We start from the raw sequence: 14,083 nt of genomic DNA on the forward strand, positions 1-14,083 counted from the left end.
CCGGCCCCCCCGGCCCGACTGCTTCCTGCCCCGTGCCGATGCCGTGCTGGACTTCGCCACCGTCTCCGAAATCCTCCGCTCCGGCTACACCCGCATCCCCATCTACGAGGGCGACCGGCGCGACAACATTGTCGACCTGCTCTTCGTCAAGGACCTGGCCTTCGTCGACCCCGACGACTGCACCCCCCTGCAGACTGTCACCCGCTTCTACCGCCGCCCGCTCCACTGCGTCTTCAACGACACGAGGCTCGACACGCTGCTTGAGGAGTTCAAGAAGGGTGAGGCCGCCGGGCCGCCACCCCCCGGGCTCCCCTTGCAACCCTCTGCACCCCCAATGATTCCCAGGTCAGCAGCCCCCACGGCCCACCCCACACGGCCTTCTGGCAGGACCCGGCAGGTACCAGGGATGCTGGGGGGAGTTGGGCCCTGCATGCGCTGGTGTGGTGGTGACCCCGCTGTCACCTGGTGGAACAGCCCCCGGGTGGATCGAGGGCCTGCAATGCTGGTTGTGCCTGTGATGTTACGGAGACTGTAAGAGCCTTCGGCCTCAGAGGTTGCTGGCTCAGCGAGTGAGCCTGTCCCGCAGGGCTGATGCCTCTGCGGGGGCCTGGCAGCATGGGCACGGTGCCTGCCTCACACCACTGCCCAGGCAAGGCAGCGTTCACTGCTCTGTTCTGTGCGGAGGAGTTTATGGCAGGAGATCACATCTTGTTACTTAGCTCTCGCGTTTTCAGCTTATCAGTGGGAAGCAGGTCTAGAAAGTGTTTCTGTGCAAGTGGTTTAAAGGAAGAAGAAAAGCCTGAACCCTTAGAAAGAGCTGTACTTTTTTTGCAGCTGTGACGGTATTCATAATGCAGCAGCTGCCAGCAGCCCCTGAGATGCTGAGAGCTGTATTTTATTAACTATCCTTTGAGAATACACACAGCATGTGGTTTTTTTCCCCCCACTGGGAATTGTGTTTTGCTGCGTGTTACTTGGTACGTCATACCGTGGTGAATGAGTCTTTAAGAAATGGCTGCAGCAGTGACATCCTGCGTTATGCAATGCGGGAGCACAGCACTCGGCTCCCGGGCTGCCTGGGGCCGCTCTGCCGCAAGCAGAGCTGATCATGTGAGAAAGGCCAGTCTGGTCCATCCCAGATACAGAGAAAGCCTCTCTGTGAGTCATCTCCATGCTCGTTTTTAGAGCTGGGAGGAGGGGGGGATAGGACGTTTCTTGTGGGCCGGGAAAGTGATCATCAGATACATGCAGGTCAGCATCCTCTCCGGAGATGCACAACTGTGTCCCCGCCGCCTCCCGGGATCACAGGGAGAGGAGTTCTGTGTGGCACACAAGCACCTACCCTCTCTGCCCCTCAGCACGACCGGAGACTCCCAACAGTGCAAATCAGCAAATTCCTGTTTTATACTGAGACTGTTAGCAAAAGCATTAAGATTACTCTCTAGGTTCAACCTTGATGAGCTGCAGCAGTTCCCCCCCATGCCTCTTGTAACATAACCAGTTGTCTCTCCTCTTCCTAATTCCTGGTGCTTCGCAGTTCCTTCTTAACTGTGGCTTCCCGCATGATACTACAACATTACTGAAGTTCACCTGAGGTCTCTGCTACCTCTCCCTTGTCTAGAGAGTTTGGTGTTACCAAAGATGTCAGATGACTTTGGCACAGTCCCCCTTGGTCAGCCTCCCCTGCACTTCATCTGATTGATGTATTCAACTACTCCCCCCTCCAAATTGGTTCTACAGCCTGGTACCCTGTGGATCAGTAGACCTATAGAAACAGACTTGCGGTTGCTTAGCTCACTGCCCTTTGCTTGCCGTCCTCTCTGCCCTGCTTAAACAGAGATGTTTTGTGTGTGTTGCTCCCTGAGCTGACAGGTTAACAAGCCTTGCTACCTGCCCTGCACTTTCACATGCTAGTCCTCATCTCAGATGAAGATTATCTATCCTTCTTCAGCTTTGCTCCATTAAACTCTTGGCATTTCGCTTCAGGCTCTTCCTCCCTTACATCTGTTTGCTATCATGGCCTTCTGGGGCGTTTTGCTACAGCCCCTGTGTAGAGCTCTCCCTAAAACTTACTTCTGTTCCTGCCTCATTTCTCCTTGTGTTTTCTAAATTACATGGCTGAAAAGCCTTGCTTTTGGTCTTAGTATCTAACTCAGTGTGGTGTTCAGCAATTCCAGCTCTTCCCCCAAATGTTTTTTTCCCCAGGTGTTGCTGTTCTCTTATTCATCTTTCCCCTATTTGTAGGCATTTGGTCACCCCCAGCACTCTGTGTTTGTAGATATCCACCCCCCCCAGCCCAGCCCTGAACCCCTCCTAAACTCTCTTTTCTCAGTTCCAAATACAGGTTCCTGTGCCGGCTCCCGCACTGCGACAGACGTTTGCTCCCAGCTGCCTTCAGTCCCACCCACTGCCATTTCAGCCCCGTTCACTTGACTATTTAATTCCTAAAATAAAGATTTCCCATTTGTAATTAAGAATCTTCATCACTGTCTCCTTTTCTGTGTCCGTTTGAATTACAGTGAAGTATCTTGTTTGATCCAATCAAGGTTGCTTTCCATGGCTGGGTCTTCTGTGACACCTCCACTAATTAGAGAGTAGGCTGATTGCTTGTTGGTTCAGCAAGTGCTTAATGAAGGCATTCATCACTTCGCACATCCACGGTGCCTGCAGGGCAGCAAATGTTCCCACTGATAAGGCCCAGGCTCTTTCTAGGAAATTAAAGTCTCCAGTAAGGATGGGCATTGATAACCACCTCCAGGTCCTTAGGTCCCTGACAAACTTCCAGAGAAACCTCGCCAGCTTTCTTTTTCTTCTCCTATGATTAACACAAACAGCTTTTGTATCCTGTATTTCTTTTTGTTATTACAGTGCTTATACAAAATACCCATCACATTTTATATCTTTCTTTCCTGGATAGCAATGTATACTTCTGATCTGTTTCACTAATGATTAATGTTCTGCCACATTCACCATACCCATAATGTCATTTTTCTGCATAATGTATAAGTAACACAATTTCATTGCCATAGTACACAAACATTTGTTCTTTCTTACTGAAAATGTCAGGGGATGATTAAATACAGCACTCTGGGACTCTTGCTCACACCTCCGGCAGCACTTTCCCTTTTCTGCCTCTCCTCCTACTCACTGGTATCATACTGTATTAACCTTGTTTACCTGACGCATTTCTTTTCTCTCATTGTGCTATCCTAGCTATGAAGATGATCAGCTTTTTTTCCTCTCCGGTCTTTTATAGCAGGGTTTGAAGGGAAGTTTTCCTTCATTGGTTTCTAGGTATGGTCACACCTAACCTCGTTTGAGCTCAGTTCCATTAAGATGCATTGATATTTGCCTTGAGTTTAATCCAGAGATGAGTTGCAAATCCCCTCTCCCTCAGCAGGACCCTGTGTAGATGGGATTACCCTCCATGCACCTGGGGAAGGGCACTTCTGTAGCATCAGCTTGTCAAAACATTTAAATTGTATGAAAATAGTAGCGTACACTTCAATAGCACCTAGGGAGCTAATGGCCCGGTGTGGTTACAGCACCCAAAAGCAGCTGTGAGCTCCTGGCTGACAAAACCTGGCCCCTGCCCCATCACAGCAGAACTGGTCAAACTCTTCACATCTGCTCTTCACAAGCCTGCTGCTGCTGGCATCATTCGATGTCTCTTTTGGCACTAATTCCTGGAGAAAGGTGGTTAAATTGGGGGCGCTAATGGGAACTGGGAAAAACCCAGAGAAGGCTGCAAACAGCGGCAGAGAGAGGGGGCCGGCCTGCAAGCGGATAGCTTGGACTTCAACCCACAGCCTGAAAGAGGAGGGCAGCTGCTAAAACTGTATTGAAAAACAGCATTACAGCAGCTTGAGGCAGGTCCAGCTGAAGGCGGGAATTGCTTTTGCTAGAAGATGGTTTTTGACTTGATTTCCTCATCAAAACTCAGTGAAATGAACTCAAATAACAAAGAGTGGGCACCCAGTTTGCCATCTTTTCAGGCAAGCTAGACAAGGTCATTATAGAAGGCATTCGTAGTTGTGCAGCATTTACACAGAAGTTCTAAGTGGAGGACACTACACAAAATCTGTCTTCTTTCTTCTCTAGAAACAAGAAAATGCACACCAGTACAGTAACTTTGTCACCTGCAGCCTGAAAGAAGCTGAAACTACTGAAGGAGTGAAAAAATTTGGAGACAATTTCTTGGCAATTTGTATTGGTGCATCTCAGAATACCTGGCTTTATTCTGGGCTCCCAGGAGGAATTATCTAATACACCAGAGAAATAACTGCACCATATTTAGCAAGCTAAAGCAATGTAGAGGGGCAGATGAGGTCCCAGTAGGATAAATTTCACCTTGGGAATATGGAGCTAGGAGGAAAGGTTTATGCATTCATTCAGTGTGAAATGCTGTGGGTGATGCAGTCTGTTTCTCCTCCATCCCTAGAAGATAACTGAAGCAATGCATGTTGCAGCTTCAGTCCTGTGATATAACTCCTCACGGGGAGCTCTTCCATGAGGTCCACCGCCTTATTCTGTGGGTGCCTTTGGGAAGTCATAGTCTTATCCCATTGCTCAAGTTATTTATGGATTTTGTTGACTAATTTTTTGGCAGGTCCATATATAGCAATGACACCTTTCAGCAAATAACCTTCCTCTGTCAGAGAAACAGTGGAAATCTGCTCTTATGTTCATTTTCCTGCAGCAGGGCAGAGGCTGACGTGCAACTCAAATTAGCCTTCTGTGGTTTGGCATCTTTTGAAAGTTACTAAAAGTAAATTCTCCAGAAACAAACTTCCTGGCTTAGCAGGGAAAACAGCCTGTCCTGCGGAGGACAGTTCTGCCCTGGGATCTGTCTTTGCTTTTCAAAATACTCCACAGCCTCTACTAGACTTCTACAAATTGAATGTAGCTGGAGAAGGTGCTTACACTTGCCAGGAACTGGGGTCAGTACCATTTCAGCTGCTTTTCTTACTGACCTTCTCCTGAGCCTGCAGCCACTGCAAGCACACAGCATGGCTTGAAATTTAAGTCAGCTTCAAGAGGTTTCTGCAAGTGTGATAGCCACTATCTTGGGCACCTTGATGGGCTGAAGCAATGACCTCCCTAGCCAGTTGTATGGGTTAAGGAGCCGGTTGTTACCCAGGAACTCTCCCATACATGTGCCCTGAAGGGCGATTTCCAGGCTGAGAGTGGGTGAGGTGCTGATACACAAAAGATAGTTTCAGTGACTCATGCTGCAACTCTGCCGGAAACATTACTTTGCTTTCCCCCCAAACTATGCTAAATCTTACTGTGTGAACCCTGGGCTGCTTTACTCCGCCCCAGCAAGCCCAGGAGCAGGCCTGCTCCAGGGAGGTGTTCAGCAAAGCAAGAGGGGAGCCGTGCCTTTGGGGGAGAGGGCACCCAGCAGGCCACCTCCCTCTTGGGAGCTGTCAAAGGCACCTTCAGACTGAGCTGTGGGAAAGAATAAAGTGGCCTATGCTACAGACACCAATAGAAACAGTTCTGCATCGGCTCTTGAGAAGTTTTTTAGCTTCAGAAAGCCTCAGCATCCTTGTAGGCTTCCTTAGGCTCGAAGTAACATGCAAGGGGACCCACCATTTGTGGGCAGGCAGGGTCACACCCAGGAGGTCAGAACCCTGTTGTACAGCAGATGGAAGATGAGACTCCGTGTCCCCTCTAATCTCCCCCTTACCCTCCTGATCTGTTTTGTCAATGGTAATACATCAGCTATTCCAAATATTCCACCTTTTCTCCAGTTTTCCATAGGATTAGGAAAAGCACCAAAGCAGAGTATGAGAAAGGCTTTTGTATTCTGCTAGAGACAGATGTAAGCAGATGAAGTTCTCATCTCTGAGGAGGGTCTGGATTAGATTAGCATTTACAGTTTTCCCTTCACATAGCTCTGATTCCCCATAGAGCTGGGTACCCTCACAGCCCTCCTGGTTATTTCCCCCTTGTTTAGGTGTAGATGTGCATTGTCTCTAGGTGCAACTCCTCAGGCATGTGGTTTCACCCTCGGTGCAGAGTCGTGGTAACACAAGAGCACATGCACACACACGTTTCCAGTTCAAGAAGTTCAAATCGGGGTCCCCACTTACTTTAGATGCAGGTCTGCAAGGGGGCATGGAGATGCTGGCAGCCCCTGGCCCAGAGAAGAGATCTGATTAAAAGCACGCAGAAAATACATTTCAGTTACGTCATGGTTGTTTCACAAATCAACCTTATTTACCAATTACTCTTTTTTTTCCTTCCATTTTGTAGCTGTAAATGGTTCATGGCTTGTGCCTGTACCTTTGATCTCCTAGTAACAGCTTTAGATCTTACCATAAAATTCATGAAAATAAATTTCATGCTCAGAATGCTCATCCCGTGGAACAAGAGACAAGGCTAAAGCATCTTTCACATTCTTCTGGCAGAGCACCTACATAAGCAAATGATAAGGAGGTAGTCTGGGCTATATTTGCAGCCAACAGCACTTTCTTTCCCACAAGTAAAGGCATTTCCATGTGTTCAGTCCCTGCTCTCCCATCGGGGAGGACGCTCTGAGGTGGATCTATGAGCCCAAGGTCATTTAGGTACCTATGAAAAACAAGGCTCCTAAAAGTGGACATAAAAGATTTAGATACCTGTTCAGATGCTTGCTCCATCCGGAAGCTTTCAGCTGTTTATATTAGCTCTGTAATTTAGCATTTTGAGGCACTGACTTTCCACTGAAGCTGTTGTTTGAAAAGAACAGATTTTATGTAGCTCAAAGAATTTAGTACAGTTGTATCCCATGCTGAGCAGACACTTAATCACCCATAGACTTCCTGTGCGAGAGCAGTCCTGCGGAGGCCGGTGAAGCTATTCGCACAAGTAAAGTTAATTGCCCATTTGTTCTAGCATTTGCCAAACCAAGGCTTTGATTCTCAAGTGTTGCACTGCGCTTTCCTGCATCAGTGATAGCCCTGTAAAATTCACATGTGACAGCTTGCTGGTGGGGAAGCAGCTCACCCTTATAATTCATTTCATTTGAGCTATCAAGCAACGGTTACAATAGCATGGTTTTTGGAATCAGTTTTACAGATCTTAAAGCTGGTTTAAATCAAGTTTGGGGTTTTGTTTAAATGATTTATCTCCCTCTATTGTACTCCCACTGAGGCAGACCTGCAGGGTAACGGCTGCAGAAGGGAATGCAACCCCTCTGACATCCCCAGGTCTGTCCCTGTGCCACCCTCCCTTGGACATTGTCTCCACCTCATAAAATTGCCCAACTTCTGCCCTCATACCTGCTCCAAAAGCCACTGCTTTTTCTCTGTGCAAGTGTAGCAGCTCCCAGGGCTAGGCTGAGCTTGGCAGCGTCCCCAGCCCACAAGGGAGCAAGCCACAGCCATACAGCCAGGGCACCTGCAAACCCCCGCCACCCCTGCTGCCAAATTTATATGGTCTGTTAAAAAAGTGATGGGAGGAGACGCAGGATCCAGCCGGGTTGGGGGGCAGGACTTTGTAAACGATCTCATGTCCCTCCGGTGGGAGATCGGGGCAAGTCAGCCCTTTCCCAGTGGGGGCCAGCTGGGAGCAGCAGTCATTTGCATGAGCTCTGCGAGGGGTGGGAGCGAGTTTTAGGGTGTTTTTGTTACCAGCTTGCCGGGCAGGGGCTAGGATCAGCTCTCTCAGTGTGGGCCAGGAGCAACCACATGAACTGCAACAATTTTCCATCGCTGGGTACCTGCTCCGTCTCTAATGTGGGTGTTAGCTTGGAAACCTAAACCTGGGGGGTTATAGCGTGGCTACAAGTGTTTATTTTCTGTGAAAATAAAGAACTCTTGAGCACTCTAACAGCCCTCCTGGCTCTGCCCCCAGCACAGTGAAACTGTGGGTCTCCTCCCAGGCTAACGGTGCTGGGTTATTTCTAAATAATCTCATTTGCCGCTACGTGAAAATGGAGCTGGAATCACATTCTGTGAGGCTGCTCTAGAGTAAATTACAGTGTCAATGTAGGTGTTTGGCCAAAAAAAGAATTGCCTTCATTACTCTCTGACTGCCTTTAAGTAGCACCTAAGCTTTTTGTAAGGGCTCGGTGGTTTTGGGTTGCATGTAAATGTCATTAACAACAAGCTTTTGGCCAAAAGAAATAACTTCTTCCCTCTCCTCGCTCACCCGAGGACTTGTAGGAGACCAGATGGCCCCAGTGTTCGGGAGCGAGGTTTGGCAAAGGAGACATTTTTGAAAGTTGGACTTTGCTAAGATGAAACATAGCTGTTGCTGCTGTCTTGCAGCCAACTCCGATGCTTTTTTCTTTTTAAGTCTCAAGTCGTGTTGCTTTATTACCCACTGAACAGACAAGATGCACAAACCTGTGTATCAAAGGAGTGAAACAGCCTGGTCCAAAGAACATGCTGAATTTTCAATGCCCTGAGGCGTATTGATTTGTTTTTTTAAAGTGCTTGCTCGGTGCTACTTGCTGCAATGTTATGTTCTCGTTTCTAATTCTGTAGGCGTGGGAGGCAGCGAGCTGCTCTCTGAAATCTTGCAATAAAAGCTTGGTATGAGGAGGAGGGAACTTATACCGTGGAAAATGCCCGAAGTTTGCTGTGAGAAATGTATAGTGCTGATCTTCGGCTGAGAAATGTCATTTGCTAGCCTCAGATCCAGGCCAGGGTTATTTGAAGGTCGCATGGTCCCCAGCAAGACGTGTTTGGTGGGACTGCCGGGCTGCCCTGGATGCGCTTGTCCCTGTCCCTCTGCGGGGATGAGCCAGAAGGCACCAGCGGGCGAGGAGGGAGCTGTGCAAGCAGGCAGGAGCCCACCCGTATTGCATCTTTATGCATAAGTACTGTTCACATCCCCTCGCCCAGAGCAGCAGGCAAGTTTGTTGGGGAGACTTTATGGGAGAAGCAGATGCAGAGGCAGCTGCATAGCAGAAGGGACCTGCCCCCCTTTTGGGTGACCATTGCTGTTCAAGGACCTCAGCTCCAAGCCCATGGGGAAAATAAGGTGTTTGCAGCTTTCCGGAGGTCCCTGCAGTGCCCATGGTAAATGTTGGGTTTGTGCAGGCGTTGCAAAGGGAGACCAGGGGAACAGAGCAAACAGTGGGAGGGAAAGGTGTTTGCTGTGGTGCTGATGAAGGACATTTTTAATGTTTTAAGCAAAACTAGAGGTTCAGAACCTGTGTGCACTGCTGAGCAGCGTAGGAGCCACAGGGCCAGTAAGAAAACCAGTGCTGTTCGTTGGCGGGTCCAAGAATACATCTGAGCCAGAAACCCAGAAGTTGTGGCTTGGAAGTTGGGTTCTGGTCAAGCTGCTGAGCAGGAGCATAAATCAGAACAGACAATAATGGAAGGGAGAAGTTGAACAAGTCAAAACAGCTTACAGAGAGCTGGACATGCGAAAGCAAATAGCGATGTTTCAAGTATGCCAAAAGCAAGAAGCCTGAGAATGTGTCAGCAGAGCTGCCAGCTTACTGGGGCAAGTGAGGAAGCTGAGACTGTGATTGAGAAACACTGCAACTTCTGAGCAGGAGTCACCATCATTGCAGCTGAAAGAAGGTCCTGGTCCCAGTCTGCTTGTTTAAGGTAACAGAGAGGAGGTGCTGTCAGGGACAGGGTTTGGAGAAGACATTCAGGTGCAAGCTGATGGCTTGAAAAGTGCTTAGCCTCTGTGTCCAGATGGTTCACCCAAGAGTTCTGCAGGAGCTGGGCTGAAAGCTGCAAACAAACATACGCGCTTCTGCATTAAAACCAGCTGCTGTTCCAAGGAGCTGGAGGCTTTGCCTGTATTTTCAGAAAAGCTTTAGGATCGGTCCAGGCAGTGATGGATAGAAAGATGTGGGGGAGCTGTTCCTGGCAATTTGATAGGAAAGATAATTAACAGCAGAATGAGGAAACACCAGGAGGATGAGGGGAAACCAGTAGAGCCCAAGGACAAACGTTTCTGTGCTGGAGGACGCTGTCTCATCGTTCTGTTAGAGTTGTCTTGTGCCAATGAAGCCAAGGGTAAACAAGGAGCAGCTGGTATAATGTACACTTCAGTCCTGCACAGGAGGCTGTCAAAGAGCTAAACGGAGTGACTCGCAGCAGATTGCCTGGGTAAAGAAAGCAAGCGGCCCCAAAAAAGAGCCAGGCAGAGTCCTGTGACACCTGAAATCCGCCTGGAGAGTAACAGCCCTGTTAGGCTGGGCTGTGTGTCCAGCCCTTCTCCTTGGGTTAGTGCGGTTGGGATGGGTTTGGGCAATAGTGGCTGCTTCTGAGGTTTGGCTGTGATCTGTGCCTCCCACCGAGCCCCGTCCGCCTGCCAGCCTACCGTGCTGGGGACCCCTCTTGCCAGGGGGCCAGGGGTGGGGGGGTCTCACTGCCACTCTGCTCTCCCCCCGCAGGAAAGTCCCACCTGGCCATCGTGCAGCGGGTGAACAATGAAGGAGAAGGAGACCCGTTCTACGAGGTGATGGGCATTGTCACCCTGGAGGATGTCATTGAGGAGATCATCAAGTCTGAGATCCTGGATGAGACGGATCTGTACAGTTAGTGTCCCAGAGCAGCTACTGCGGTTGCAGGACCCAGGGTGGGAGCCCGCACAGACAGACATACATGTGGGTAGGAAACAGGCCAGAGCAAATCATGGTCCTTCCCCAGAGCAATTTGCAGTCGTGGTGGGAAAGACAAGAATGATGGAGAGATGCTGGTCAGATGTCAGGGAGCCTTTAATGCTCAAGACAGAGAAGCACCAGCATCAGCAGCCAGTGGCTGGGCAGGGCCTGACCCAGGGACACATGTGTTGGGCGTGAAGTGCCCATGGGTGGTTCCCAAGCTCCTTTATAACTCTGGGTGATGCATCCAGCCGGGGCAACCCAGGACTTGTTCCTGAGAAAGAAGCGTGTTTCACCACCCTGCTCCCTCCTCGGGGAGCTGCTCCCAAGGCTGTGATGCATGGCACCTTTTGTGCACCCCACTGCTCCAGCTGCTGCTCCACAGCAGCCCTGCCATAGCAAGCAGCAAGACGTGCCTCTCTCCATACGTGTGCGTGTGGTATGGGGCCCTGCAGCTGCAGTGGCTTTGTGGCTGGGGCAGGGGGGGGAACCCCCACTCTGCTTTCTGCCCCGCAGCGGACAATCGGACGAAGGAGCGGGTGCCCCACCGGGGACGCAAGCCCCAGGACTTCTCCATCTTCAGGCTCTCGGACAGCGAGATGAAGGTGAAGATCTCCCCGCAGCTCCTCCTGGCTACGCATCGGTTCATGGCAACAGGTCCCCTTGCCCTTGCAAGCGCAAGCCCTGCATCTCCCTGCAGCAGCAGCACCAGCCCTGCAGGGCATCCCTGAGCTGTTCCTGGGTCGGGCTCCCCCCGCAGCGAGCAGTTTCCACCTGCCTGGACCCCCACCCCGGGGCATCCTGCTGCTCCACCATCATGGGTCTGTGTTTGACTCCCCTCTGTGCAGCAGGGTGCTGGGGCTGAGGCCGTGTAGCTCAGAGGACGAGGGGTTCCCGGCAGCCCCGGCCCCACTGAGTGAGCCTGTGTTGCCTCATCTCTAGAAGTGGAGCCTTTCAAGTCCCCCTACTTCTCTGAGAAGATCCTGCTGCGGCTCCTGAAACACCCCAACGTCATCCAGGAGCTCAAGTACGACCGAAAGAACAAGAAGGCAGCGGAGCATTACCTCTACCAGCGCAACCGCCCTGTCGACTACTTCATCCTCATCCTGCAGGTGCCAGGGGCAGAGGCGAGCGGAGGGTGGCAGGGGGTGGCCAATCTCTCCTCGCCGCCTTGCGCTGGGCTGCTTCTGCCAGCGGAGATGCCTGTCTTCTCATACAGGGCGGTGGGGGTCCCTGCAGCCCTGGGTGGGTTGGTGGCCAGGAGCGTGGGGTGCCTGTCTGAGCAGGTTTTCCTTCTCCTTCCAGGGGAAAGTGGAGGTGGAGGTTGGCAAGGAAGAACTGCGGTTTGAGAACGGGGCATTCACCTACTATGGCGTCCCTGCCATCATGGCTGTCATCTCCTCAGGTAAGGGCCCTGCCTTTGCTTTGGCAGCCTCCATGGGGGCTAAGCTGGCTAGTGGCCAGGAGAATGGGCTGGCCATGAGGTGGGGTGGCCCCGCGGCAGGGCACGGGACAGACGGGAGCCCTTCCTCTGCAATTCATACACCTCCAACTGTCATTTCAGATAATGACGTGCGGAAAGTGGGCAGCCTGGCTGGATCCTCCTTCCTATGTGAGTATTTTGGGACAGGCTGGGGCTGTAAAACCTCTCCTCCGTGGCACCGGCTGGCTGGAGGAGGAAGGGGTTTGCACCCCACAAAGAGCAGCTTGGGCTCTGCGCCAAGGTCACCCCCTTTTAAAAAGGTGGAGGAACAACATGCTGAGGGGCTGATGCAGCAAAGTCCCTGCAGAGGGACTCTGAGGTCCCTTTGAGGTTTCAGCCATGTGCTGGATCTCTGCGGGTGGATGCCAGCACGGCTGGCACTGCAAGGGGCACTGCCCACGGGTGGCAGCGTGCCCACGCGGATGGGAGCAGTAAACCCTGTGACTTCTAGCACAGTGCATCTAGGCGTCAGCATAACATGTCTGGACCCGTTTGTGTTCCCAAGGCTTGGAGCACGAGCTGAACGTGGGTCCCACGCCGGGGGAATGGGTGCTGCTCGGGAATTGCAGAGATGGGTCAATTTACCTGTGAGCTGTTCGCACGTGGTGGTGGGGGAAATTAGCCGAGTTAAAAGTAGATGCCCCAGCCCCGGTAAATTCCCTGCCTGCAGAGCTGATAGGTTAACGAGCAGATCCCCTGCTTGCAGGAGTTAAGAGGAAGCTCTGATTAGGGGAGACTGTGAACCCCCCCCTTCTTTGCTGATCACCCCTGCACATGTTTAGTCCCTGGTGGCTTGGGAGCAGATGGAGGTGCTGCCCACCCCCAGTCCAGCACATCTCTCATCCCAAACCCCAGGCATTGCAGTCAGATCTGCAGTGCTGATGGTAAGCTGAGGATGCTCTGGGTGCCTAAGCAAATAAGGACTTGCTAAGTTCAACCTTTAGGGAGGTGTAGGGAGGGATGTTGTTGATAGAACAGGGGGAGTCCCTTGGGGCAGGTGACTGTCACTCCCGTGGGTCCCAGTCTGCGTGCAGCTCTAGGGTTCACCTATTTCTTGCTGCTTGCTTTGCTTCCATTCGAAAGGCTGGCTCATGGACTGCTGGATTAACCCCTCAGTGCGCATTCCTCCTCCCCTGTGCGTCTGCCTCCCCTGTGCGTCCGCAACACACTTGGTTTGGACAGAGGAAATGGATGAAGCAGGCGATTTCCCCCAGGAAGTTGCTGCATGGTCTGATGCCCCCGTGCCCTTGGTGACCGTCCCCAGGGCCCCACCAGGGCTCAGGCAGTGAGTGCTGCCCACGGGCGATGGGGCAGGCAGGGCACGGGCCATGGCAGGAGCCCGCTCAGGGGTCCTTTTCTCCCTGTGCTCGCATGTGATGCTGTGTCACGAGTTGTTTTCTTCCATCCAGCCACCCCTGCCTGCTGCGGGACGTGTGCGGTGTCGCACCCCTGGCCAGCAAGGAGGCAGGGTGGGAGGCAGAGGTCGCAGAGTATTCCCCTTGTCGGGCTGGCGTCCTCCTTCCTCCTTGAAGCAAAGCCCAGCAGAAATGAGTGTGAGTAGTGTGTCACAGTGGAGAATTCAGACGTTAACCCTTGAGCATTTAACAATTTGTTATTAATTAACCATTGTTATGCAACTTCTTTATTGCCAGGCAATCTTTGGCATTGGCGGCCGGGGCAGGGGTGCAGCGACAGAGACGCGGCATGGCTAGCCCCGCTGTGGGAGGGTCAGGCGGTGAGAGCAGGGAGCGAGTGCTAGTGGTTATCAACCCGTCCTTTGCTCCCGGCTGGACAAGGTTGTTCTGGCCAGCACTTCGTGCTGGTGCCTTTGCTTGGACTTTTGTTTGCAGACCGTTTCAATCCAGGGCAGGACAAGGAAGAGGAGTTACTGGGGGAGGAGCAGGGACATCGGAAGGAGGGGGCTGCAGGGCAAATTTCCCGGGCGTTTTACCTTTGAAGCAATTTAAAAACATTAATCGCATAGGCAGCGGACGGTTGCTAAAGCGTTGCAGCCACGCTGCAGGCACAGTGGCTGG

At 51.7% G+C, this 14,083-nt stretch overlaps 1 protein-coding gene across 1 annotated transcript in view; it reads left to right on the forward strand.

Moving 5' to 3' along the window:
• The window catches only part of CNNM1 (cyclin and CBS domain divalent metal cation transport mediator 1), a 35,278-nt gene that overhangs the window by 17,329 nt on the left and 3,866 nt on the right, over positions 1-14,083 (forward strand). Inside the window, exons 3-8 of the mRNA XM_009323314.1 lie at positions 10-278; positions 10,355-10,498; positions 11,081-11,221; positions 11,507-11,676; positions 11,870-11,969; positions 12,129-12,176. Coding sequence (XP_009321589.1) covers positions 10-278; positions 10,355-10,498; positions 11,081-11,221; positions 11,507-11,676; positions 11,870-11,969; positions 12,129-12,176 — 872 coding nt within the window. The remainder of the gene's footprint in view (positions 1-9; positions 279-10,354; positions 10,499-11,080; positions 11,222-11,506; positions 11,677-11,869; positions 11,970-12,128; positions 12,177-14,083) is intronic.

The sequence above is a fragment of the Pygoscelis adeliae genome, unplaced genomic scaffold (assembly GCF_000699105.1).
Source record: "Pygoscelis adeliae isolate BGI_AS28 unplaced genomic scaffold, ASM69910v1 Scaffold294, whole genome shotgun sequence".
In the NCBI taxonomy this organism is placed as follows: Eukaryota; Metazoa; Chordata; class Aves; order Sphenisciformes; family Spheniscidae; genus Pygoscelis; species Pygoscelis adeliae.